The sequence below is a fragment of the Ananas comosus genome, linkage group 13 (genome assembly GCF_001540865.1).
Source record: "Ananas comosus cultivar F153 linkage group 13, ASM154086v1, whole genome shotgun sequence".
Taxonomy (NCBI): domain Eukaryota; kingdom Viridiplantae; phylum Streptophyta; class Magnoliopsida; order Poales; family Bromeliaceae; genus Ananas; species Ananas comosus.
In genome coordinates this window covers 137,768-163,684 of record NC_033633.1, presented here as the reverse complement: position 1 = coordinate 163,684, position 25,917 = coordinate 137,768, and the positions used below count along the sequence as shown (strand labels likewise).

Sequence of the window (25,917 nt, the reverse complement as noted above, 5' to 3'; positions counted from 1 at the left end):
GTTAATTGTTTACTGTCTTTAAAAAGAAGTTCCTACTAAAGTGTGAATCATTCACCGCTTTTTTGAAAATTATTTATTAAGATTTTTTATTTTGTTAAAATAATATGTGATTTGTTATAACTTTTATACGGTTTCTAGGATTATATATATATGAAATAGAATAAAGTGTGGTTACTAGAATTATATGTGGATTATTAAAATTTTTGTTTAATTGTTAGAATTGTATGGGTAGATTATTAAGATTTTTTAAGTTGTTAAGATTGTATGTGATTTGTTGAAAATTTTATGTGGTCGTTAGGATTATATCTGAGAAATATAAAAAAAGGTTTTCTAAAAAAAGACTGTGAATGATTAATTATTTTTGTAAAAAATTTAAAAGATAGCGAATCATTTACAGTTTTCATGAAGACGGTGAATAATTCATTGTCTTTAGTCGTAGATTACACCTTAACTTCTATATAATAAAAGAAGGATTAGTTTGTCAAAAATAAATTGTAGAATTATTTATCTAATTAGAAAATTTTATACAATTATTTGAAACAAAAATCTTCAAACTATAGGCTAGGCTGTGACATTATTATATAATATTTTAGGCTAAATCTACGGGAAGGACGTGTTTGGCAAACTTGGGTTTTGTTACTTCGACCCACAACATTCATGCACTCGTCGATATATGCAAGTCGAAACTTCCAATTGGGTAGGAATAAGTCAAAAATGTCAAACTCATTTCCGCCCAATTTGGTGAGTCCCGTGCGAAACAAACAAAAAATGAACCACCTTATCTTCGCATAATATCCGAATTCATGCACTGACTTCCTCGCAAAACAAACAGTTGTGGGGAATCCACATGTTGAGATCATGTGTACAGAGTTCCGCAATAAAAGTATAGATTTCTTTACGCTTATAAATTTTCAAACTTTTTTTTTTTGAGAAAGATAGATAACACGCTACCCGCTTCGTTTTATTTCATTAAGAAATAAACTTAGTTAGAAATGTGAATCAACTAAAATTCGAACTTGGGTCTCAGGTACCAGCCACCAAGCCCTTTGCCATTTGCTCTAGGGACGGACAGTATAAATTTTCGAATGTTAGATCTATTTTTTATCATTTTTATTCGTTAAATTATATTATTCAATCAACCACTTACTCAATTTTAGAGAATCACTATCATCTTAATTGAATGTCACTATCATCCCAACCGCACATCCTTCCATCCAATGGTCGAAAACTTATGAGTACAAATGGGTCTAAACTCGTAAGAGTCGAATAGCCATTTTATATATATCTCTTCTAGGATTGAGTAGTACTCTTAGGATTGAGTGGTCTCCACAGAATAATAATATTAATTCAAAGGTTAGAAATGATTAAAAGAGTTGATCTAAGGACTAAAAAGTCGAAAGAAGTAGATCATCTGTACTTCCAATAGTATAGTAGCTCTCTCTCTCTCTCTCTCTCTCTCTCTATATATATATATATATATATCAAAATAGGTTACTATATTAATATCAAATGCTTTGTGCTATTAGGTTCTCAGCCTTTGGATGAAGGGATGTGTGATTAGGATAATCGTGGTTCTCTAGGTTTGAATGGGTAGTTAGTTGAATAGTATGATGTAACGGATAGAAATAGTTAAAATGATAGATTTTACGGTGGAAAATTCGATAGCACAAAGCGCTTGGTACTATCGATAGTATAGTAACCAGACTCATATATATCATATGCATCTCACTTGGAATCATATTTTTTTTTACTTTCAGATATCAATCAAACTTATTGATTATTCTTAGTGCAAGTGGTAAATGATTTAGTGATTGGTACCCGAGATCTCAAGTTCAAAACCTAGTTGCTTCACATTTTCAGCTAATTTTTTTTTTTTAAAAAAAATATATATGCGAATGTGATTAGGATGCTACCTTTTTCTCTCAAAAAATAAAAAATAAAAATCAGTTAAGCTGCATTGAAGTTTTTTTTTGTTTTCACTTTCAGTTATCATTCAAGCTGCTTTGAAGTTTAGATGAAGTGCTTATCCAACCTTTGAATGCATGTGTGGGGCTCGGATGTTCAAATCAAGCGACATCTGAGTAAGACATATCTGATCCAACTTCTTCTTCTTCTTCTTTTTCTAAAAAAATCTGATCTATAACTTTTTATTTTTGTGTGGGGTTCGGATTCTATCGAACAGATTGGAAAGTTAAAAAGAAGATTTTGCAATTTATTATAACCACCCAATGCTTGCGACTTGGCAATACGTCGGTCCGACACGTGAATCATGGCTGGCACCACGGACCTTCCACTTTCCCCACTTCCAAATCTTACGTGGTAAGGGTCCGCACTGGTGCATGACCAAAACCGCCTAAGTTCAGACCACCACCACCACCACCACCACCACCACCTCCTCATGTCACTTCTAAATTTTATATGCGTCCTCCTCGGCCTCAGGCATCCATTGACCCCGTCGCTTAATTGATTACCTAGGTGCTCTCCTGGCTTCTTTCTCCCCCACTTGTGTTCGCTATTATCGTGCATTTTATTTTTTATTCGATGAGGAGAACTCTGTTGGATTTATAAAATCCCGCTTTACCGGTTTCCGAACCTGCCAACTAATCATGGACTGGATAATTTTTTCGTCAAGCGCGTCAAGCATCACTGTTTAGAGATATATTTATAAATATTTTTTAAAATATTGTTAATGCACTAACATTTATATGAAATACATACCAACTGATATATTCGCATGTGTATCAGATATATTCTAAAAGTCACATTCATAGTACGAAAGTATTATTATTATTTTTTGTTATAGTGCTATTATAGCTGACAGGTCCTTATAAGGTATTCTACAGTACTATTGATGAGTTGATATATTATCATTGAATTGTAAATATTATTATAAGTAAATCCTAAATACTATTTTAAATATTCTTATTAAATTCTAAATTTTATATATATATAGTGCTAATATTATCAATAGTATTATAGGCTATATCTTAGTGGGGACTCAAAAGCTTTTTCTCTTTTCGCTATTGGTAATTAGGCAAAGTACTTCCTCAGAGGTAACAACAAGAGCAACAACTGTACGTGTTGTACAATACTGCTTGAAGTAGAGCCAGAATTAGGTCTCGGTTGTTTTTTACTCGGTCTTTTCTTTCTATCGGGAAATGTTTTCTTCTCAAGTTGCTTGAAAGCTACGACCCACGGTTAAAAATACTAACGAGAAGGAAGATGTGATAGAAAATACAAAAACTCTTCTTAGAACAATACATTCTTGCGACCGACTGTCTCTACCGCAAGTGATAAAAAAAATTTAATAATTTATATCCGATATTTGAAATTTAAATTCTAATTGATTCACATTTTTCGCTAAGTTTTATTCTGAAAAAATGAAACGGATAATATACTACCTTTCTCTCAAAAAAATTAATACACTCTTATGATTTCTAAGTTTTTATGTGATAAAGCATGAGATTTGGATAAATGAGACACTAGTCTCCCATTTCAGTTGAGAGAAGCGAATAGCTTATTACTTTTCTCTAAAAGAAAATAAAAGTTTAAAAACAAAATTATGATTCATGGTACTTTCGACCTTGAATTTGTCTCTGTTAGGCTTAGACCTTCTAATCGCAGACAATCTAGGACTGGTTTCATATGGAATCTTCCTAACTGTACTTAAATACTTTGGTTGGTTTAGCAAGGTCTGTTATTAATTGTTCTATAATGATATCTTTAAAAGATCATTTTCATCATACAGTAATTTATATGTATTTTACTGATACTTTTTTATATATTTTTTCCTTTTGTTTTTATATGTGTTTTGCAATCATCCCCATATGTATTGAAAAATCTAGTAGCAAAAGTAATTTATTTCCACATACGTGATGTAAAGTTTCAATTTGGTTTGAGCATAATTTGATAATACGATGACTAATAAAATTATGGTTGTAACCCTTACCGTAACGTAGCTTTTGGGAAAATTTTTCAGTAGCGTTTGTGACCGTATTTTTGTACTATAAAAAATAATAACCGTTTTATTTATTTATTTTTTTTTTTTTTGAGAAATAGATAGCACGCTACTTGCTTCGTTTATTTTATTTAGAAATAAACTTAACTAGAAATATTGATCAACTAGGATTCGAACTTCATTTTTAATTTTTTTAAAAATAATATTTTGTAGTACAAAAGTGATTTTTGTAGGCACCGATCTCCCCAGCTACTATATGATCCTGATGCCGTGCATCAAGATTCGTGCGCTGCGCTGAGATGCGGATTCAACTGCTATCCGAGGGTTGGAGCGCCGTCTCAGCCAAGTTTCGTTCTGGGCATGCCACGTGACACCCTTACTCACGCTTCCAATGCTTGCTTCCAATGCTTCTTCCATTGTGCATTGCGGTGGTATGTTAACCCTTCCCGCTTACTTCAGCAGGGTAGTCCTAACGCCAAAACTGAATACTAAATTTCTTCTAAAATAGGGCCTCGAATGAATTGAGATTAAGATATCTTGTGAGGCGTCTATTGTATCACATTTGTACCATATTATTGATAACAAATTATTCATATTTTTTTTTAAAAAAATTATAATAAAAATAATTTTTTTCTAATCATGATAAAATAAATAAATTCAAAAAAAATTATTTAATTAGTTGAAAAACATCACGGCATGTCTCGTTAATATAACTGGTGTATTTTTTTTTTTTTTCCTTCACTCAGCTATCCTGAACCTCTCAATTGGATTAAAAAAATAAAATTGCCACCAACAGAACAGAACAGAACAGAAGCGCGCAACTACTATGTGGCCAACCCCCGAGGCCCCAAATGCATGCATCTCTCCCCGCCCCTCCCCCTATATAAACCCCCCCACTCATTTACTCCCTTCTCCACTCAGCACCTCCTCCCCATTTCCCAACATCAATTCTTCCAACCGGCGCTGCTGCGCACTGGTTTATCCTAATCCTACAGCAGTGCAACGCGGCGGCGGCGGCGGCGGCGGCAGCAGCAGCAGCAAAACTGCTGCAGAATTAATTGGCCGGAGAAAACAAACAAACAAACAAACAAACAAACAAACAATCCCCTCAAATTGAGATGGCCCCATCCCTCCCCTCCTCTCTCGATTCCTCCTCCGGCTCTGCCGTCGCTGTCGTTACAGTTCTATCCAAATGCACCGTCTATCCGGACGCCGCGTCGGTGCTGGGCGATCTGAAGCTGTCGGTCTCCGACCTGCCGATGCTGTCGTGCCACTACATCCAGAAGGGCCTCTTCTTTTCTCGCCCTCCGATCCCCATTGCCGCCCTCTTGTCCCTCCTCAAAACCTCCCTCTCCCGCGCGCTCTCCCTCGTCCCGGCCCTCGCGGGCCGCCTCGTCACCCTCCCCGACGGCCGAATTGTGATCTCCTGCGACGGCTCCGGCGTCGAATTCTCGCACGCCGCCGCCCCATCGCTCACGCTCTCGTCGCTCCTCCCTCCCTCCTCCGACGTGCCGCTGCCGGTGAGATCGCTCTTCCCCTGCGAGGGCGTGATCAGCTTCGACGGGCATTTCCGGCCCCTGGCGGCGTTCCAGCTCACCGAGCTCGGCGACGGCGCCGTCTTCGTCGGCTGCGGCGTCAACCACGCCGTGGTGGACGGGACCTCCCTCTGGAGCTTCTTCAACGCCTGGGCCGAGCTCTGCCGCGGCGGCGCGCCCGAGCCGCCCGAATTCCGCCGCGACTTCTTCGGCGGCTCTCCGGCGGTCCTGCGCTTCCCCGGCGGCGCGGGCCCCGAGGTCACCTTCCCCGTGAACGCGCCGCTGCGGGAGCGCATCTTCCACTTCGCCCGCGAGGCCGTCCAGGACCTCAAGGCGCGGGCCAACCGCCGCGCCGTCGTCAGGAAGCTGTGCTCCGACCGGCTCCGGGAGGCGGAGATCTTCGGGAAGCTCGCCCACGACCCCAAGGCGACCTCGGAGGGGGCGGGGGCGGGGGCGGGGGCGGGGGCGGGAGGAGGCGAGGCGGGAGCCGTGACGACGTTCCGGATGGCGGTGAACTGCCGCCACCGCGTGCGGCCGCGCGTGGCCGCGGAGTACTTCGGGAACGCGATCCAGAGCGTGGCGACGCGGGCGAGCGTGGGGGATGTGGCGTCCCGGGAGCTGCGGTGGGCGGCGGGGCTGCTGCACGCGAGCGTGGCCGCGCACGGGGACGCGGCGGTGCGGAAGGCCGTGGCCGAGTGGGAGGCGGCGCCGCGCTGCTTCCCCCTGGGCAACCCGGACGGGGCCGGGATCACCATGGGCAGCTCCCACCGCTTCCCCATGTACGACGGGAACGACTTCGGGTGGGGCCGCCCCCTGGCGGTGCGCAGCGGCAAGGCCAACAAGTTCGACGGCAAGATCTCGGCCTTCCCCGGCAGGGACGGCGATGGGAGCGTCGACCTCGAGGTGTGCCTCGCGCCCGACACCATGGCGGCGCTGCTCCAGGACCACGAGTTCATGTCCTACGCCTCCGCCCACAATTGACCAACCCAAGCGCCGCCGCCGCCGCCGCCTCCTTTCTTCTTCTTTCTTCTGCTTCTTTCTTCTTTCTTCTTCTTCTTCTCCGCGGCGGCTGTGGATTTGCCTGTGTGAAAGGGACGTGATGAGATTTGGGCCTACCGCAGAAGATATAGATATATAGATATTTATATATGTAGTAGTGCTAGCTAGTGTAGCGGTCTATCAATAAAGATGGGAGGCAGGAGACGATGGCCGCCGTTGAAGGACCAATGATAAGTGTACGAGTAGGAGAGAATCGATATTTACAGAGCTAGTTTTGTTATTCGGAGCGGCAACATTAGTTCTGGAAATATCAATTTTCAAAGTATCTAACCCCACATAATAATGGCTGCGCTGGCAGTGTCGTGCTCTTCGACCTTCCAAAAGTCCCCTGCGATTGTTAGAGGGCAGAATTTGGAGGGAACTCGTAAATCGATATTTCTAGGATTTGGGAAGCTAGCTGGGAGGGAGGATTAGTGCGTTGGGGATGTAAATAGCCCTCGTATTTAACCCATTAATGAAGAACGGAGACGGAGAGAGGGTTGAGGGGCCTAAAGAGGGGCACAGCTGATCTAGCTAGTGAAACTGACACTCCTGCCACTTACTTGTATCCTTTAATTTTGATTTACAAGTTACTCTTCTGTTTCTTGCCTACTTTTCTTTTTAGTGATGATCTTCCCATTCTTATTACTGCAAATTGCCCGTCCTATGTATCGACAAGGATAACCGTAGCCGAAAGCTCGGGATAAAATCTTAATTCGCTTGTGAATCTTAAAAAAAAGTCAAATATGAAAGGACTCGAACACAGTTCTCTTGTAATTCTTTTCGACGGCACCTCTCGGCGGCTTACAAAATTTAAGATGGAAACTCACCTTTCTTAGAAATTGAAGCACCAAGCACGCTTTGATCCTTGGCTCTGTTTTTTATACCAAGGGCAAGAACGATTTCGAGTGTGTGCTGTGCTGTGCTGTACTGTACTGCTGTGTGCCCCCTACTAGTGAATGAAGATTTTAGCGACAGCTCTGCTAACGTCACCGCACTCGTAGCTGCAAGGATGACAAGTGAGTTTGCAAACACCACAATCAACGCATTGCAAACCGCCTCAAAATATAAAAAGTTTCGCGAGACTCTCTCCTGTTCGGCTATGCTTCGACAAGCGAACAAGACGAAAGCATTGCAGGGGAGGGAGAGGAACTTGCGAGAATGGATTTGCTGTACGTAGCTTTCCTTTTTCTTGCATTTATTAGCTTTTTTTCTGCAGTACACATCTTCTAATTGCTTCATTTCCCAGTTTTCTTCCTCTCATTAATATATAAGGGGATTTACGGGCGACCGTCTCTATCGCAAATGGCAAAGGACTTAATAGTTAGTATCTGAGATTCCAAATTCGAATTCTAATTGATTCACATTTCCAGCTAAATTTATTTCTAAAAAAGAAAAATAAACGAAGCGGATAGAAATACTCCAAAATCGAGATGCTCGAACGTTCCCAACAAATCATAAGGGAAACTAACAAGAAAATTCCCCATTTCGAAATACAGTAAGAATTGTTTGATCTTCTAATCCTGAACCATTTTGAGCCCAATCTTACAGAAATAATGAGCTCAACACAAGAGTCCAGTTAATAATGCCTGGCAGGTAGTTCGCTCAAGCACCCCGTATGGAGGAGCCCGTTTATTGGGTAGAGTATTTATTTGTTTACGTGAGGAGTGTTAATGGGCTTCACGAAACACTGGTGAGGCCCAAATCCGGCCCGTCTAAGAGTGGGCATTGTTCCACCGATTCTGGCCCAGCCGGGTGTCTTTTCCGTATTTGGACTTTTGAGAGTACCAGTGGGGATGTTAACGGGCCGAGAACTGGACATACTGAGGGCCCAATTACTCGGCCCCTTCCCTTACTAATTGGGATCTGAGATCCCCTTCCACCGTGCCCGCCCTCTCTTTTTAGTTTTTAGTTTTTAGTTTTTAGTTTTTACCCTCCGCCGCGCTCGATCGCCGCATGACAGAGAGAGAGAGGAACCATCCGAGAGGTATTGGATCGTTTTTAGTTTTTCAACTTTTGGTTGTTTTCCAAATCTCGTTACGGTAATTTTTCATTTTCAACACACCGTTGATCTTTTTTGTGTATTTTATCTCCTTTTTGATAGATTTTGGGTGGTTTATTTTTATAATTTTAGTTCCTGAAATGATGCGAGAGCTTGTTTACAGTTCGTGATTAGCGTGCGACTTCTTTCGACGGTGCAATTTATGAATCTAGCTGCTTCAATGTAAACTCATTGTTTTTATAGGATGAACATCGGTTTATTTGCCCTCTGTCCGTTTCACTGCATGTAAATGGATCTAAATACTTAAAATCAGTGATGTTGAGTTGTATTTCTTATTTATGTACTGATTAATTTAACTAATTAGTACAACTTGTATTGTTTCAAATTTTATTGGTACCCTTCTGAATTGGTGGCTGAGCTGCTTCCCTGTAAAATGACGTGTTTGGCGGGCCTATGCTTTTAAAAAAAAATCTAAAAAAAAAAAAAAAATCAGAAATAAGCTATTGAGCACTTTATCATGATCTTTTATGCAAGTTTCTTCGGGATAATTTTTTTGCCAAGCCAGATGTTTGACGAGATTTTTTGAGAAAAGTTTTTGTTATTTAGGAACACAGCAGCTTCATTGGGTAGAGATCTATTCAGTTTTTGTTTCTTTTTGGTTTGACATCTCTATCTTTCTATTTTCTTTTTGTTTTATGAACTTACTTGTTCTAGATGAAGTGCATACACTTACTCCATGGTCAGTCTAATGATGGTTTTATTGCTTTCATATTTTAATAATTGATTTAGTAACATGTGCTTTACGACTCTTCCGCTCTACTCTTTAGTTCAATGACATTTTTGGTGATTCAGGAAAAGGATTCAATTTGCGCAGTCACAGCTAAATGTAGCTGCTGTTAAGTTTATTGCTTGCAACCAAAGAGGGAAAATTGCTTTTTCGGTGATCTCTAACTGCCACCATGACACTTTAACAGGGAACAGCATGCACTGACTCCAATGCTAGAACCTAGAAGAGAAAAAGCATAGTTCGTTACAAAAATGACTTTTTGATTTTCAATTTCCTCCACCGAAGCCGTTTAAGCACAATGACAAGGAGTTGGTTGATAATAACATCTGTCTGGGAGAAAGAATTGTTATTCTCGTCGGTAATTTGTTTGTTTTCAAGTATTGGGTGAAAATTTGAAAGCATGAAGGTATTCTGGAAAAAAGTAAAACGGATTATTTCAAGAAATTCAATCTATGTGGCATTCCTATTCATCTGTGTCATGTGCCTGCTGTTTTTACTTAACTCCAGCCTTCCAGAGGTATCAACAGACACAAGTACCGACAGATCTTCTGAAGCTTCATCACATTGTGTAAGACTAAAAGAAATGGGCTTATGCGAACTTGGAAATATGATGATTGCGATGTTGCCTGATGACCTTGCATTCACCGTATTTGTCCCCTCGCAAGTGGCCTTCGAACATGTTCTGAAACTAAGAACCAATGACAGCTTAACAGAGCAAAATGTAAATAACACATATGCCATTGTCTCGCGTGTAATGGGATTCTCGTCGATTCCGCGACATTTACCTTCTGAAGCAGTACCTTTGAGGAAGGAGATATCATATGACTCAGTGTCAGGGTTCAGATTATATGCTTGGAAAGATTTCGATGGTACTTTGGTTGTTAACGGCGTTAGATCAGAATGTGTTGATATTAGAAAGGGTGAGATCATTGCGCATGTAATGAAGGGGGTGATAATGGATGCCGAGTTTGAGCAGTCATTTTCTCCAGATTATGAAGACTAATTGAGTGCTTCAAATTTTCCGGTTTATTATTGTGCCAATTGCTTTTTTCTTTGACAGCTTTCTCCCAGTGTTCACACCGCAGAAATCGTAGAGCATTTAATTTTGCATTAAGGTGTTTCTTCTATCAGAGATTTCGCAATTGATTTTTGGTTAGTAACTTTGCAGTGCATTAGAGGATAAAGTTGGAACAAGAATTTTCACGTTCTCCTTATGATTGTTTATCGACTTTTGTGATAAAAAGGTCTTCATACTTGTGTGTATAGGAAGTGATTACAGACACTGTTCTGATGTAAGACTCTCTTTACTAAAAACTTTTTAGTTCCGACTATTTATTTTTGCTATTTGTCCAATTTTTCGTTCTCTTGAGCCCTCTTTACACCTTGTACAGATATAATGTATATATCATTCCAAACGAAAAACCACGATCATCATTTATTATCCAGTTGGTCTGGAATATTCACCGGCTAAAGCAGGCAAAAATCTGACTGAAATGCATTCCAGGGAAGTACGATACTGCAAAAAAAATTAAATCATGCTCACTCTCGAAGAGAAAAAAAAAAAAACATAAAATCTCAATAAACATCAATTTGTTTCATAATTTTTATTTTCAGAGGATGAAGATGAATCAATTAATAGTTTGTTTAATTAGACAGAGTGATAAAGAGGGGATGATGTATCATTCCAGTATGGCAGCATACAGAAGTTCATTGAATCCAAGATAATTACAGTTTTTGTGCTACACTACACTAGTATATACCATGCATTCCAACCATACACTTGCCTTCCCACCGTAAAATCATTTGGTATAACAAAAAACTAATTCCTTACCCACGTACAAGAAAAGAATATAAGATTCCCATTATGTAATATATTCCCATTAACCACATACATAACAATACCACCACGGATGCACCCAAATCACGCAAACTTTCTCCGAGAGCCCTTTCGAACTAAAAAAATCATTACAAAATCAACTATACTTAATAACTGGTAACCTAAAGAACCTCCGTATCACCCACTGAATCGGTCTAAGCAGCTGAGCCCTCTTCTTCCGCCAGAACCAAATGGCCGCATTGTACTGCTCATTACGTATCTTCCTCGTGGCTGCCCTCCAATCAAACTTCTCCATCTCCCTCCTTGCAGCTCTACCCATAGCTTCTCTGAACTCACTGCAGGACAACAGCCGCTCAATCTTGCGAACACATTCATCGAGGTCACCCGGTGGATATAAGAAGCTGGTTTTGCCATCCTGCGATTCGGGTATAATATCAGGTATCCCTCCGGCCCGGGCTGCAACTACGGGGACCCCTGACGACATTGCCTCCAAAACAACAAAGCCAAGGGTCTCAGATTCGGAAGGCATCACGAAAACATCCCCACTGGCATAGGCCTGTGAGAGCTCCTCACCATGTAGGGTTCCTGTGAACACCGCTGGCATGCCTGAGAACATTTGTTCGAGTTCCGGCCTGAGCTATGTAGAAAGAGATTGTGTTAACAAATCATTCCTACAAGCGGTTAATATTTATGTAGAATCCTCTAGTAGCTCGCAAGACCTTCTGTCAAAAGAATAGAAGACCAAAAATGCAAGTGTATGTCACCTGAAAGGCCCATCTCCTATAAATGAAATTCTTGCCCCTGGTAGCCGATCCATGACCCTGTTCAATCACACATTCTCTTTAGGTGGTGAAAATAGTTGTAACGTTGAATAGTTGAATAGGAACACAACAGATACAGAAGTGTTGACTACTCATGACGACAAAAATATTCTAAAACGAGAAGATTTAACTGAAAGTTGAACTGAAAGCAACTAGACAGAACATTTTTCATCAAAAAAAAGGAGAAAATTTACAATAACAAACAGTTGAGATAGCAAATAAGCTATCTTAGTAATATAGAATGATGGCTCTGAAAGTGCAAGCTTACCTTTTTAGGAAATCCAAGCTTTTTTCAACTCCTAAGCGTCCAACATAAATTATCAAGGGCTTTTCAGGTTCACCATTGCTAACAAGGGGAAACACATGCCAAACACTAGTCAGAATATTTGTGCTAGTAGCAGAGACCGAGCGAGCGAACGAGNGGGGGGGGGGGGGGAGGATTAAAATTACGTTAGCCTAACACGCATTTCATGGCTGCGGTAACGAGGATGGAAGCTTTCCGAATCCACACCCTTATTCCATAGGCGGATTTTGTTCGCTGCAAACCAAGAAACCATGAGGGGAGGATGGTAAATTACAAGAGAAAACATATCATTTGAGTTTTCTTTTCCTGCTAACCTGCTGTTACACGGGCTGCTTGAAGATCCCGCCCAATAGCAACAGAAGGCACCAGCGTGAGATCAGCAGCTCTATGTAGGAATTCTTCAAAAAGCAAAAAGAAGTGTTAATAAACCTTTATAGGAATAAGGAGGGCATGTGATACACAAAAGGAGAAAAGAAAGGTAAACCTACTTATAATCAGCCACATTGGCTTTACCAACCAACTGAATGTGTATCTGGGAATGTATCTGAAAAGCAAGCACAAGAATCAGCTACCCAAAATATTCACTACCTGAACTCTTCATAAAGTTCAGCTAATAACATGCTACATACATTTTTAAGAATTAATTGTTGAGATGCATCTCAAACCACTAGCTGCACTTTATAAAGCTTTAGGAAACACACAGCAGATACTCTTCAACATCTTATTCTTTGAGTCTAACAATTATTAGAATGCGGTAGTCAAGAGAAGCCGACTCACATTGGAACATGCGTGTGATATGACATTACTAAAGGTACACAAAGCAACTTTGCAATTATAAGAGCACCAAATACCTGAAATGTTGTATGAAAGGAGGCTATTATGCTGAAAAGCTGAATTTTCATATATTATATTTCATTTTCGGTTAGAATTACCATGATTCCAGGCGAAGAGGCATGTATTATATCTGGCCTGAATTTCGCTACCTCTGATATTATTCGAGGACTAAGTGCCAGGGAAAGTGGAACTTTCTGATACCACGGGCAGGGGAAGCTGAAAAGAGAAGGTCATTAGCACAAGCAGAATAAAGAAACAACTATAGCATAAGGATAAATTTATTAACAGCAGAATATTTTCAAACTACACTTAAATCTATCCGCAAAACACCAATGATTAGCTTGGAAGCACACTTATACAGCCAAGAAGGGTGTAGAGTATTGAGACTCTGATTAGCCGCCCATTGATTCGAAATCGCATGGAACTTCTACTTTGTTTCACATATAAGCGTGAACATGAACAGTACAAATGGAATAAATTGGGCTAAAAAGCACCTATCCCTATTCTTGAACAAGATCAAAGGGATCATAACTTGAATTACCTCCATGAACCAATTAGTTTTGCTCCATAAAACTCTTGAGGAACGCCCTCATGGGTAGTTACAACTATGACCTGCAACACGCACCAATAAGACAAACGGTTAGACATTATCTAAAAGCCAACGAAGCATGGATATTCCTAGACTATCATCTAACGGTAGTTTCCGTTGCTTCCGATAAGATCGAAAAATTGCAACATATATAAATAGGTCCCTCAATGAAAGAGAACAAAACACCAATTTGGATTATCTGATTCATGAAATCGCAATGGTATATTGCATTAACAAAGAATGCAGGAAAAAGCTGTCCACCAACAAATGAATTTGGTATATACCTCATCGCCCATCTCGCGCAAATGTTTGATGAAATTCTGAAACCGGTTCTTATACCCAGAAACATAACTGTAGATTAAAACAGGAACATAGGTAGGAATATAGATTCAATAGCTAAAAAAAAAAAAATCATTAAGCAAAAGAAGTATAGGAAATAATAAATCAATGAAAAAGTAGGACGGCCGGAAAGATGACAGTCATAACTAATTCTTATGGATAAATTAGTTTCCCAATTGAATGACGCGACCTCACAAGAATATAAGAATCAAGTTAAACTCATATGGCGTAGTGTAATAGTAACATATCAAGCGAAAAGGGTGTTCTCAAATATACTTTGTCCGAGCACCATAAATGTTGCAACCAATCAACTAACAAAGCAGCTTATCCACTAACTAAATTAGGAGTGGCTACCACGCAAAATCACAACTTTTACCAGAGAAATGCTTTACTATCATAGTATTACCCAGAATTACTGCAGTAAAAAGCGGCTAAAGAACCAGGCATTTCACACTAAATTTCACTAAAACTAATCAAACAGGATTCCTTTCAGTTGGGAAAAACACTGACGCGAAGGGCGAGGGCTCGACGAAGAGCGCAATGCGGCGGGGCTTGGAGTTCCCCTCGGCGTTCTCCAAAAGCGGCGGCGCCTCCGCCTCCGCCTCCGCCTCCTCCGCCTCAGCTTTTCCCTCCTCAATCGCCTCAATCGCCGCCCCTTTCTTCTCACGCGCCGCGACCATTCGCCTCCGCTGCGGCAGGGAGAGCCGCAGCGTCCTCCTGGGGAGGAGAGGTCGAGAGCACGAGGAGCAGCAGGGCGCTAGGAGCGAAGGAGAGGGCGAGGAGACGGAGGAGGAGGTGGGGCGACGGAGGGGAAGAGGAGGAGGAGGAGGAATAGGGTTCGAATGGAGGGAAGAGGCCATGGTCGATGAGGGTTCGCGATGCGAGGAGGGGAGGAGGGTTAGAGAATCGAAGGTGGGCGGGGGCATTTTGTCTCGCGCAAATTTGGGTGGTGTTTCGAAAGAGGAGAGAGAGAGAGAGAGAGAGAGAGAGAGAAAGAGTATATTCGCATTTGGGGGTGGGGAATATCTTCGCATCACAAAAAAAAAATAAAAAAAATAAATAAATAAATAAATTATATGAGCATCATCACAGGGCTTGGTATATTCTGCGGTGGATATGGGAACCTTTTTCTTTTCTCGGCTTGCTATTAAAAAATTAGTTTCTTTCCAAGTAAGTAATCACTGGTACATGTCTTTATGCTTTTTCATAAATGGGCCTCTCAATTTTATTTTTTTATTTATAATTTTTTGAATTTAACAATTTAAGTCAATTAAATAAACAGTCTAACAAATTTATCGATAATAATTCTATGAAATTTGATGGATTTACTCACTACTGAGTGATTAAATCTAATATTACTATTAAATTTAATAAAAAAAAATTAGTAAATTGATTAGAATAATTCAAATAAAATTAGAAGTTGCCGAATGTCAATCAAAAAGAAGGTAAGTAGTATTTGTCAAAATAGCATATATTTGAGGGGTTTTAATATATTTTGAGTAATACTACTTGTACACTTAAAAAGTAGATATATATCTTACATCTTGTCTATCTGATGGTTAATATATTTTGAGCAATACTAGTTTACTCTTGTAGATAAATTTATTGTTTAAATGAATGAATTAAATATCTTGCTATCTGTTTTTCAAAAAATAAAAAATAAAAACATTCTTGGATGGAAGTGTGTAATATTTGTATCCCGCTTTGGGATATAAGAGTAGCATCTCTCATACATTTTAACTAATTTCCATCATTTTGGGGCAACTGCAAAGAATGGATATCCTTGGCCAATGAAACTTACAGCCACAAATATCCAATTATTTGTTTTTTTTTTTTTAGAGAGAGATAGTTAGCACGCTACCCGTTTCGTTTATGTCATTTAAAAATAAACTTAGCTGGAAATGTGAATCAACTAGGATTTGAAATGACCAACCGTCCCTAGAGCAAGTGACAAAAGGCTTGGTGGTTGATATCCGAGACCTAAGTTCGAATCCTAGTTGATTTACATTTCCAACTAAGTTTATTTTTAAATGAAATAAAATAAAGCGGGTAGTGTGCTACCTATCTCGCTCGAAAAGAAAAAAGAAAAAAGAAAAAGAAAAAAAAAAAACTAGGATTTGAAATGTGAATCCAATTATTTGTTGAAGATGTTTTTCACCTCTCATTCAATATAAGTTTGGCACATTTTGATGGTTGGTATCCGAGATGGCAAAGGACTTGATAGTTGGTATCTGAGGTTTCAAGTTCGAATCCTAATTGATTTACATTTCTAGCTAAGTTTATTTTTTTAAATGAAATAAACGAAGCGGATAGCATGTTACCTATCTTTTGAAATAAANACTTCATTCACGTGATATTAATAGCAGTTGGCCGTTTTGAAATTTGGACCATTAGGAGGGTTTGAATCATGGAAAAGTTTACAAGGCTTAAAAAACACAACTCCAACTGATCTCCAATCTATTGTAGATCAATTATAGTATATCCATGGAGGAATGGTGAATTTCAATCTCCTAATATTCATTTTCGGCCGTCCATAAAATAACCTTGTCCTAAAATTATTTCTCCACACCAATCTAGCCACAATTTATACACAAAGATAACTCTAATGCACAGGGTTTGTCAATTGAAGTTACTTGTAGTTCATGATGATGCATCAAATGAAGTAACTGCATAAAAAAGGTAGGCCATCCCTTTCGGCGCCTGCGGCCACAGACCCACTCGAAATATATGAAGACACTGCAGTTACGATCCTTTTCGCAACCCAATAGGTGCACAACATTTATGGGAAGGAAACTATAATTTATGCAAAGATTTGCAGCAAACAAGACAAGACCTACTTTGCAGGAAGGATGCTGTAATGAGGGATTTGCAAGTAGTGTAGGAAAGGGATGGGATTATGAAACATCCAAACAAACATATTCCAGTTATAACATACAAGGAAACTCCTTTAGAAATGGTTTATGTGTATTGCCCCCATACAAATGTGTCAGCGCAGCTTCAAGCTAACACCCGGAGTTAGAAGACCTATTCCTGAACTGTTTTAAACACCGATGCATATCATATAATCCAAGCAAAGCATTCAGATAATCATGCAGCATAATTGAGTATTTGAAGCAATCATAAGTTAAATCCTAATAATAGAGCTTCTATTTTGGAGCCAATGACATTTCAGTAAACTTTGGCAGGTCCAATTGACTCCTAACTGGCATTTGTCCTAGGGGTCTCGGAGAGAGTACAGAGGCAGTGCTTTATCTAGCACCTTCAGATTCTTCCTGCCTCTGCCCTGTCCACAGTCCGCCTCACCTCCTCTGCGGTGATGGTCTCCACTCACTCTCCAACTCCTTACAAAGGAAGAACAACAGGGCCCAGCAGGCCCAGTAGGCCCAGCAACACCTCAAAAGAACCGCTTGCGTAGCAGCTTTTCTTTTTAATGTATAGTGTCATCTTGTCATCTCCCCTGTTCTCTGTTAATCATACCGCATCATTTTCATTCTCCTATATCTTTTTGAGATTTGCCTCTCGCCACTCACCACCCACCACAACACTCCAAGAATATACTGAGCGTTGACCGAGTCAATGCTTCCACACACATCTTTAGTTGGTTCCTGTTAGAACCAGCCAATCATAGCATACTCACTCCTATTTCAAGGGGAAAAGCAACAAAGAGGCTTTATGTATGACAACATGTACACATAGCCACAAATAACAGTGAAGTAAACTTGCTCCTAAATTGCCTACAAGAGGCAGTGATACAACATTTTCTCCCTCTTCCCTTGCTACTTTTTCTTTTTCTTTTTCTCTATTCTTTCTCCTTTACATTGTTGTCACATAGTCACTCTCTCCACATGTAAATAGGATCTTTCGTTTCTCTCTCAGCATATATATATATATATATAGAGTCCTTAGCATCTTCCTACTCCTACCACTTATTACAGCAACTCCTCCAGTTTACAAAGATGATGAGAAAGAGTAGCAGTCGCGTAAGCATCAGCCCTGATGCCACCGAGAAGCCTACAATCTCTCTTACACCCAATTATATCTATGCAAGAGCCACAAAAACCCAAAACCATGTTCCCAGAAGCTTAAAATCCCGGTTTGTCAGGAAAGCCCATGTTTCAGTCGTGAAGTTTTTCCGGCGCGTGGGTGCCAATGCGAAGACAGCCTTTTGTTTCATCTCCAAAAGAAGGTCTTCCTCAGCTACTGCTACAAGCTCGACTCATCAAAATTTCGCACCTCCTAGAGATTCTCACCAGAGCGAGGCCATCGAAGACTGCATTAAGTTCATCAATTCATCATCTAGGAAATACAACTAGATTGCGCACTGAAACGCATGTATGCTTCTGCTTGATCCTAGTACTTGCTTGGAAATGTATTGTGCCCTTCTTCTCTTCCTAATGCTATCGCATTGTCTATCCGTATTATCATTTGAGCTGTTAGGCATGAGCTTATTTGGGACTCCACTTATGTACTTAATAGACTGAAATTGTTGCACCTGATTTACATGCAAATGGGGGAACTCAATGGGGAAGAAGCATTAAATAGAGGGAAAGAACAACCTTCCCCATGCAGCCATGGCCATGGCAAAATCTTAAATAATCTTACCTAGCACATACACTCGATACTTCTCACAAAGACAAAGTATTGGTCTATATGGATCTAAAGGAGATGTAATCACCAAATGTTACCATAGGATTGGACCTAAACCCATAGTATCTGGAGGTTCCTGTAATCCAAATCAACTTGTGCAAAACCTCTGAATATCATACTTACTATCTTTATCCAAAGTAAATGTGAAAAAGAGATTCCACCGGCTTTCCTGATATCAGTTGTCTTTTTCAGTTTACAGTGCATAGACATGTCCAACAAACTACTGATAATTTACCACTAAAAAGTTCAAGCAACTATAGAAAATTAAAGAGGTAATAATCACTAAAAAAATCGAGCACACCAACCCCTATAGAACCACACAAAAGTCCGTAAGTAATCACTCAAATTAACAGATATTAAGCTAAATATTGAATTATCAGCCTTCCTCTGAGTCCTCAACAGCCTCTTTTAATATGATTTATCCTCATCTAACAGTCAAAGATACATTACACTATGCAGAATAACTAACGACAGGACACTCATTGAATTTGTTGAAACAACAAATTGGAGAATCAGCGTGATATATTGACAGCCATTGATGCACAGAAGGAATAACAAGTCAGTCATCTAAAATTCTTCTGCAGCAATTAAACCAAATGGATTTCTCTAATATTGAGACTTCTAATAGTCTTCACCCTTGATAACCAAAGCTTAGTCTTCCGTCTTCAAAAAGAAGATTCCGTCTCAATTTCACACATGTGGATCGAACGCACCGTGAAGATATTCAGAAAAATCCTATACACTTCCATTCTGACCCTATTCCGACAATTTTATAATCCTCATCAAGGGAACTCTCGTCATGAAAAGGCACGTAACCAAAGTTATTTCACTTGAACCCCAGGTGCTAATCATATATGAACATCCAACTATGATTAGAACATTACTCTCATTCCAGAATCGCACTATATATTGTTTTCTTGCAGCAATTGATCCCTATTTGCGTGCGTCGGTTATATTGCTAAAACAAAACGGTTGCTCCTATAGTAAATAAGTAATAGTTTGTGATCTACAAAGAAAGAATGCATACAGTTTCGAGAACTATTTGGTGCTTCTGTAAAAGATTCCTTGTTAACAAACACACCTGGCCAATAATATTAAGGCCTTCTAGTGCTTCATCATTTTTTCTACTCTTTCCTGTAGATACCCCACGGACTATTATGATCATACAAGAAAATGAGAAAGTGGATTGAACTTAAAATGCATAGAAGTGTAATAGCCTTTGTAGCAGAGTAACTTAGGATATGGTCAACATCTTGCAAAAAATTAAATAATCGGCAGCTCAATTTAAAGCTAAAAGGGAAGTGAAATTAGGATTTCAAATTTCATATGCCAAGAAGTGCTTAACTGCTTGTAGAAAACAATATGTAGATCCCACATTCGAGGGTTGCAACTAACGATTGATAGCGTTCAAACCATAGTAATATATATATATATATATATATATATATATATATATAAAATTAATGTGCACAAAGAGAGCTATCATTTACCAACCCTAAAAGAAGAGAGAAGAGGGAACGAAGAGGAGTGGCGATACCTGGTAAGAGCCGGATGAAACCTAGCGCTCAATCGCACCGTCTCTTTCCCACGAGACGACGATGCTCACAGGTTTACGCATGTCGAAGGGGAGAGGTCGAGGGAGGCTCCTAAGTAGAATGGCGCTGAAGTCGGTGACGGAGCATACTACGGTGCCGACTTGTTTCAGTTTTCTGCGGTAGCTGGCTAGTCGTGAGGGGGCCGAAACACGCTTCCTCCCTATTCCAGCGCTGAATTCGGTGGTGGCACAACTGGAATCGCCGTATTAACATGATGGGCCGTTAAGTATTTAGCTTGAGGCCCATAGCGCGGGTGTTTTGGGCTTTTTGGGTCCAGATAAAGTATTGGACCGAAGGAAACTAATTTCTTAAATGGGCCTTTACTTCACTTCTCGTGAGTACGAAAATGGGTTGGACCATTGCAAAACGAAAAAATTCTATTTTTCATGTGACTGAGACTCGCCCACTCCCACCATTGCAAACACCTTATATATTCTTTTCCTTTTTTTTTTCCTTTTTTGTTTTCGAAGGCATGTTGAAATCTCCAAGTTTGAAACCGGGCCAAGTGTCGTCGGCATCAATTTATTCTTTCTAAAAACAAGCGTAACGTTACTAAATGCTAGACGTCAAGTCTAAGACCTATTAAATATAAACTCTAGCACCAAACAAAAATTGGTGCGTTTCCTGGACAACCAAAACGTCATTCCCGTGTATGCTTTGTGACGAACTTTTGTAGTAAGGAACAACGTCTCATTGGCTCTTGTAAAATTTGGACCAATCATAAAATGCGTCACGTTTTTTATGGAGAGAGTTGGGATTGGGATCCAGCCCACTCCCGACCCCCACCGAATCAGATGATGCCCAGTTGTGGTGTGCTGACCCCGGATGGATATGCTCAAACGCGTGGGCCCAAGTAATGGTGGACTGCATAAGCAAATACATGGCCCAATTTGATCCCCGTACCACATCGCAATGATCCACACGGGCCCTTATCTAAACCTGCGAGGCTGTGATTCCAATTGTACACGCTCACTTTGATGGTGGGCTCCTATTTACTCCTCACACGAGATTTAAAAAAAAGAAAGAAAGAAAGAAAGAAAGAAGTTAGTAATTATTTGCCACCACTTAGTTTCCGTACAAATGAACGTGCTGAATCCAGAAGAGATTACTATACTTGTACAGATGCTTATGTCTTCTCATGATCATATGGTCGAAAATCCAAAAAATTGATGGTTAAAATTGTTGAATGAGAGAAATGGATGGTATTGACGCTTCAGTTGTACCGAAATATCTCTATATGTTTTAGACCGCCTACCCTTCATGTTGATTCATTAATTTGCAGATGCAAGCAATTAACATATTGAGACCCTGTGTGTGTATGTGTGTCTCCGCGCATTTTGATCCCCCAAACTGCTTGCTCAAGCTACGTGATCCAATCCCAAGCTTGTGATCTACCAAAACTACTCCCAGACAATTCACTCAAGCTGCTTGGTCCAATCCGAATTTAGTGAAACTAATCTCCTAATAAATAAAGCAGATAGCAGCTTGCCATCAATTTCTTTAAAGGAATATATATATAAAAAAAAAACATGTTTATCGGGTCAGAAAATACATTTCAGTGAAACTCGCTCCCACCTTTTCGGGGAAAACGTTGGGTAAGTAAATTTGTCTGTACATGCTCTTCGCGATTAATCTCACCAGTGAATTGCTTCCGTGCTCGGTAAAAACTGGCACTAAGCGACAGTGTGGCTGCAACGAGGCTCTGGGGTTTCCTCTTTGAGCAACGAAGGGGAAATATATAAGACGAGAACAGAGAAAATTTTGGGATTTCATCTCTGGACCACCTGACATGCATGTCACTCGATACTGTAGTTTAGATCGAAATAAATCTCTTAATTTACTGTAACAAATTACAACAGGCACCTCACGTCATGAATGTTATGGTACTTTGTAGTAGCTTCTACCCAAAAGATCTGCTAATGAATTTTCATCATCAGAAACAGTATTCACGTGAATTATAATCAATCCTGTACTAGTAGTTGATAGAGAGAATTCAATCATTTACATGCAAAGCGATACATCCTCGCGTTGAATTACAGAGAATATATATCGAAGCCAAATTCCTACTAGTCCAATAATAGCTAGGGAAACTAGGCGGGTTAATTTGTGCGCGGTCTTAAATTCGAGTCCCGTCGAAAAATTGAATAGCGATAGCGAGATGAAAGGCCCTTTCAGAAAGGGTTGGGCGTCGAATTTTGAAAATTAAGAAGAAAAGAACTGCTGACAAGTGACAGCCCTACATATTTATTAATCTTTGAAACATAGAAAATTCGCTGCAGTCATAACTCAGAAAAGTGAAATTGAGAAGGGAGAATTGCGTGCTCTGGATGGCCAGTTTTTCTGGATTTCCGAATTTACGGAAACGGCTCGATTCTCACCATGATATATGCATAGGTTGTAGATATATGGAATGATGAGATTCGAGCCCACTCGCATTAGATGATAAGAGGGGGAAGCGACGGGCGACGGGGGATGGATAGCGAGATCTATGTATGGAAGCAAGGAAAAAGAGCGTAAGAGATAAGCATCAACCTATTTATTGAAAACGAGTCTCTCTCTCTCTCTCTCTCTCTCTCTCTGTGTTTGCTCCTGAGGCCACGTGAACCACGACGGCCACGTATAACTTTGACACTATTAATACTTACAAATCAACCGGAAGACAAATTAATGGCTCAGAATTAACGAGTCTCTATTTCATTATTTTGTCAAATCACTGACAAATGTTTTGCAATTACAAAGTTGCCAAGGAACTTCTAATTAATTAAGTGGCTCTCCTTTAATTTAAACCATTTCATTAACCTTTCTGCAGGAAGAAGACGGCCGAGAGAGCGACTGATCGAGCTGATATACTAGTTGGTGCTTCCCTCATAGCCACTGGAAATGAACTGATCTTTTATGCTTCCTAATTAACACACCTATTTCTATTTTCAGATACAATGGTCATGATCATCATTTGGTCGAACCTTCTTGTTGCAGCTTAAAATACGCAACTTTTATATGTAGAATCTCCCCATCTCAGGAACTCATATAAGCTTCTTTTGCTTCGCTAGTGGGTTAGGCATTTATGCAAGTCTATATCTAGTCCTCAAATCCAAATTTATAACACTTTAACGTAGAACATCATGAGTGTGCCTGTGCCACCAATTTAATCAGTATTAATAACAACAATTGCGAGCTTACCTCGCTAATGAAATGCATATGAAAGGTCTGGCATTCAAACATTAATTGACATCATTTTATTTACTATTATTATTATTATTATTATTTTATATGTGCATATAGTTTTGCTCATTTTCGGACCATGTTTAGACGGAGCCAACTATATATGAGGTGAATGGTCCAACAGGAGAACATTATCCAATATCCAGAGCCCATCAACAAATTAAAAAAAGAAAAGAAAAAAAAAAAAAGGAGAGAAAACCATGCACAGAGTACAATGTTTGGTTCGGGCCAGTCAGGTTTCCGAAAATGTTTGGTTCCTGTTCCCGATTTGTCTTGATAAATTGAATTACTAAATTGATCTTTAGCTAGCATTTTAGTCAAATTCAGGATCTTCTAATTGTTGTAAGCGCCGGTGGTTCAATAACAATAAGCAGTCAAAACGCACATTCATCAACTTCTAGTTATGGATTTTGCATCTACAAGATCCTTCATTGTGAAAAAAATATAGGGAGAAAATACAACAGTAGACAAGCCCTTTTATTTTAAATGTTTTGTTTTTGTTTTTTTTTTCACGCTTGCTCCTTCTTCGCGAATATTATTTCTGTTTCCCGAAGATACCATGGATGATTTTTTCTACAAATAAAACAACATATTTATGGAGAAGAAAATAAGAGGGGGCGTTGGACAAGAGACCCACTGCTTTCTGCGCGATGTGATACATGATTAAAGGCGCCGAAGTAAAATTGAAAGCTGCTATGCTCTTTCCTCCGCAAGTATTAGTTAATTATTATATATATCCTCGGCTAATCACTGTTGCATTATGAATTACCAGATTTGGAAGGTTTGATCTCGACCGTCGCTCCCGCTGCCGAAATTAAGAAAGCTACGTGGGCCGTTCATTAGATAGAATGGGACGGGATATAATGCATTGAATGTGTCAGAGTCGTGAGGTCAGCGCCCAGTACGGGCACAGTGTGGCATTTTGGTGATTTTCTCCGTCTCCAATTTGAGCCGTTCGTTGATTCTTCGCACCACCAGATATTTTATAACACGCTCGTCTGCTTGCGAGCGACAGCATCAGAGTGGAAACAAAGAAAATGTTAAACCGAATGAGTGCCTTGATTAACCTCATCTCATCATGTACTTTTCTATTTATTTCTAGATTTCTGCAGGATGTATAGATGCTAAAATAAAGGAGACTTAAAGATCTAACTAATAAGCGCGCTTTTACCCAATAAAAGAATACGGCTTAGGAGCCAAAAACTGACCCTTAATTAACTAAGTTTTATATAGATAATATCGGCTTATTAACATAACGGGCGATTCCTTGTTTTTTCTTAGTGGTGGTAAAGGACCCAGGCTGTCCTCGGTCTAATAGAAATAGATCTTTTGGGCGGGACCATGCTTGGATCGAACTTGGACTCGAAAGTGTAAAAAAATATTCTACACACAGAATATTATTCCGTTACTCACTGGTCGCAATATAATTTCATATACAAAAGCCCAACTGCATCGGAGGGGACTCGCGCGCATAGCAGGGCACCACACTGCACATGCTACAGGATATTATTGCCTGGGGCTACTTAATTACCCGGCAAGTTTCATACAATGCACCCAAAATTACCGAACATACAAGTTTCTAAATGAAAATCCGATTAATTGAATGTATCGTATGATATTTAAAAGATTTATATATTGTCACACATCATAAATTTTATATATCTAACTTTTAAAAATTGAGCGATTATTTTTCAAGATTACAAATGTCCAAAAAATAAATCTGTGAAATTTATAATTTTGTATACGCGCGCATACTATCTAATTTTTTTGATATTAATCACTGCCATATTAAAAATAAAAAAAATATTTAATTAAATGTTATAAATTTGGGGACAGACTTGAAAGGAGGTTGGCAATGGGTGTACATGATGCAAACGTACGGGTGAAGCCTGGACGGTTCACGTTTCTACCACGGCGGGCGCTGTGTGTCTCGTAGCGGTGGCACGCGTCCTGTACTTTCACTTTCTATGTAAAATAGCCTTTAGGCGCGGTTTAGGCCCGGACGCAACGCAAAGTACGTACGCTTTCATAAAAACAAAAGATTAAAAAGGCGATGCTTCGGTAAAGCTACATTGAATATTCATCGCGCTACCCATTTAAATATTATATATTTTCATGGTTACTACATCCCTTTACTATTGTTTAAAATAATAATAATAATAATAATAATAATAATAATAATAATAATAATACTGTGAGGTGCGTATAAGAGCACACACGGGTGCAAGTTGCGAGATGAGTCAGAGAGAGGAGAAGAGCCGTACATATCTGAGGCGGTGCTGCGCGAGATTCTTTTCCACCGCGCCGCTCCCATTCGTTGCGATCACGAATAAATTGGCCGCCCACCGCCCCCGCCTCTTCCAGTGAGCTTGCATTCTCTCTCTCTCTCTCTCTATTTCTCTCTCGCTC

The 25,917-nt window shown here is 39.8% G+C and overlaps 3 protein-coding genes across 4 annotated transcripts; 2 read left to right on the top strand and 1 right to left on the bottom strand.

Moving 5' to 3' along the window:
* LOC109719244 (uncharacterized acetyltransferase At3g50280-like) lies at window positions 4,851-7,179 on the top strand. Its single transcript, XM_020245809.1, has one exon. It carries the CDS (start codon window positions 5,077-5,079, stop codon window positions 6,472-6,474), a length of 1,398 nt encoding a protein of 465 aa, XP_020101398.1. The 5' UTR covers window positions 4,851-5,076; the 3' UTR covers window positions 6,475-7,179.
* On the top strand, window positions 7,733-10,666 carry LOC109719245. The gene is made up of 2 exons (XM_020245810.1): window positions 7,733-8,518; window positions 9,386-10,666. Exon 2 carries the CDS (start codon window positions 9,721-9,723, stop codon window positions 10,321-10,323), a length of 603 nt encoding a protein of 200 aa, XP_020101399.1. The 5' UTR covers window positions 7,733-8,518; window positions 9,386-9,720; the 3' UTR covers window positions 10,324-10,666.
* LOC109719243 (sulfoquinovosyl transferase SQD2) lies at window positions 10,979-20,247 on the bottom strand. 2 transcript variants are annotated; one of them, XM_020245808.1, is made up of 11 exons: window positions 20,229-20,247; window positions 13,990-14,056; window positions 13,658-13,728; window positions 13,215-13,332; window positions 13,060-13,133; window positions 12,771-12,826; window positions 12,597-12,680; window positions 12,429-12,516; window positions 12,247-12,324; window positions 11,922-11,978; window positions 10,979-11,789 (listed from the first exon to the last, which is right to left on the bottom strand). In XM_020245808.1, the coding sequence occupies exons 2-11, from the start codon at window positions 13,999-14,001 to the stop codon at window positions 11,294-11,296; spliced, it is 1,134 nt and encodes a 377-aa protein (XP_020101397.1). In that variant the 5' UTR covers window positions 14,002-14,056; window positions 20,229-20,247; the 3' UTR covers window positions 10,979-11,293. The 2 variants fall into 2 exon arrangements, with proteins under 2 accessions (XP_020101397.1, XP_020101395.1); XM_020245806.1 differs by lacking the exon at window positions 20,229-20,247 and adding an exon at window positions 14,555-15,026.

Bases quoted from the DNA above. Each gene is read 5' to 3' on its own strand.
- LOC109719243 (XM_020245806.1), bottom strand. From the start codon at position 14,970: ATGCCCCCGCCCACCTTCGATTCTCTAACCCTCCTCCCCTCCTCGCAT. The intron at 13,333-13,657 runs GTAATTCAAGTT...TTCTCTTTTCAG, and splicing joins AAACTAATTGGTTCATGGAG to CTTCCCCTGCCCGTGGTATC. The intron at 12,325-12,428 runs GTAATTTTAATC...TCCCCTTGTTAG, and splicing joins GAAATGCGTGTTAGGCTAAC to CAATGGTGAACCTGAAAAGC.
- LOC109719244 (XM_020245809.1), top strand. From the start codon at position 5,077: ATGGCCCCATCCCTCCCCTCCTCTCTCGATTCCTCCTCCGGCTCTGCC.
- LOC109719245 (XM_020245810.1), top strand. From the start codon at position 9,721: ATGAAGGTATTCTGGAAAAAAGTAAAACGGATTATTTCAAGAAATTCA.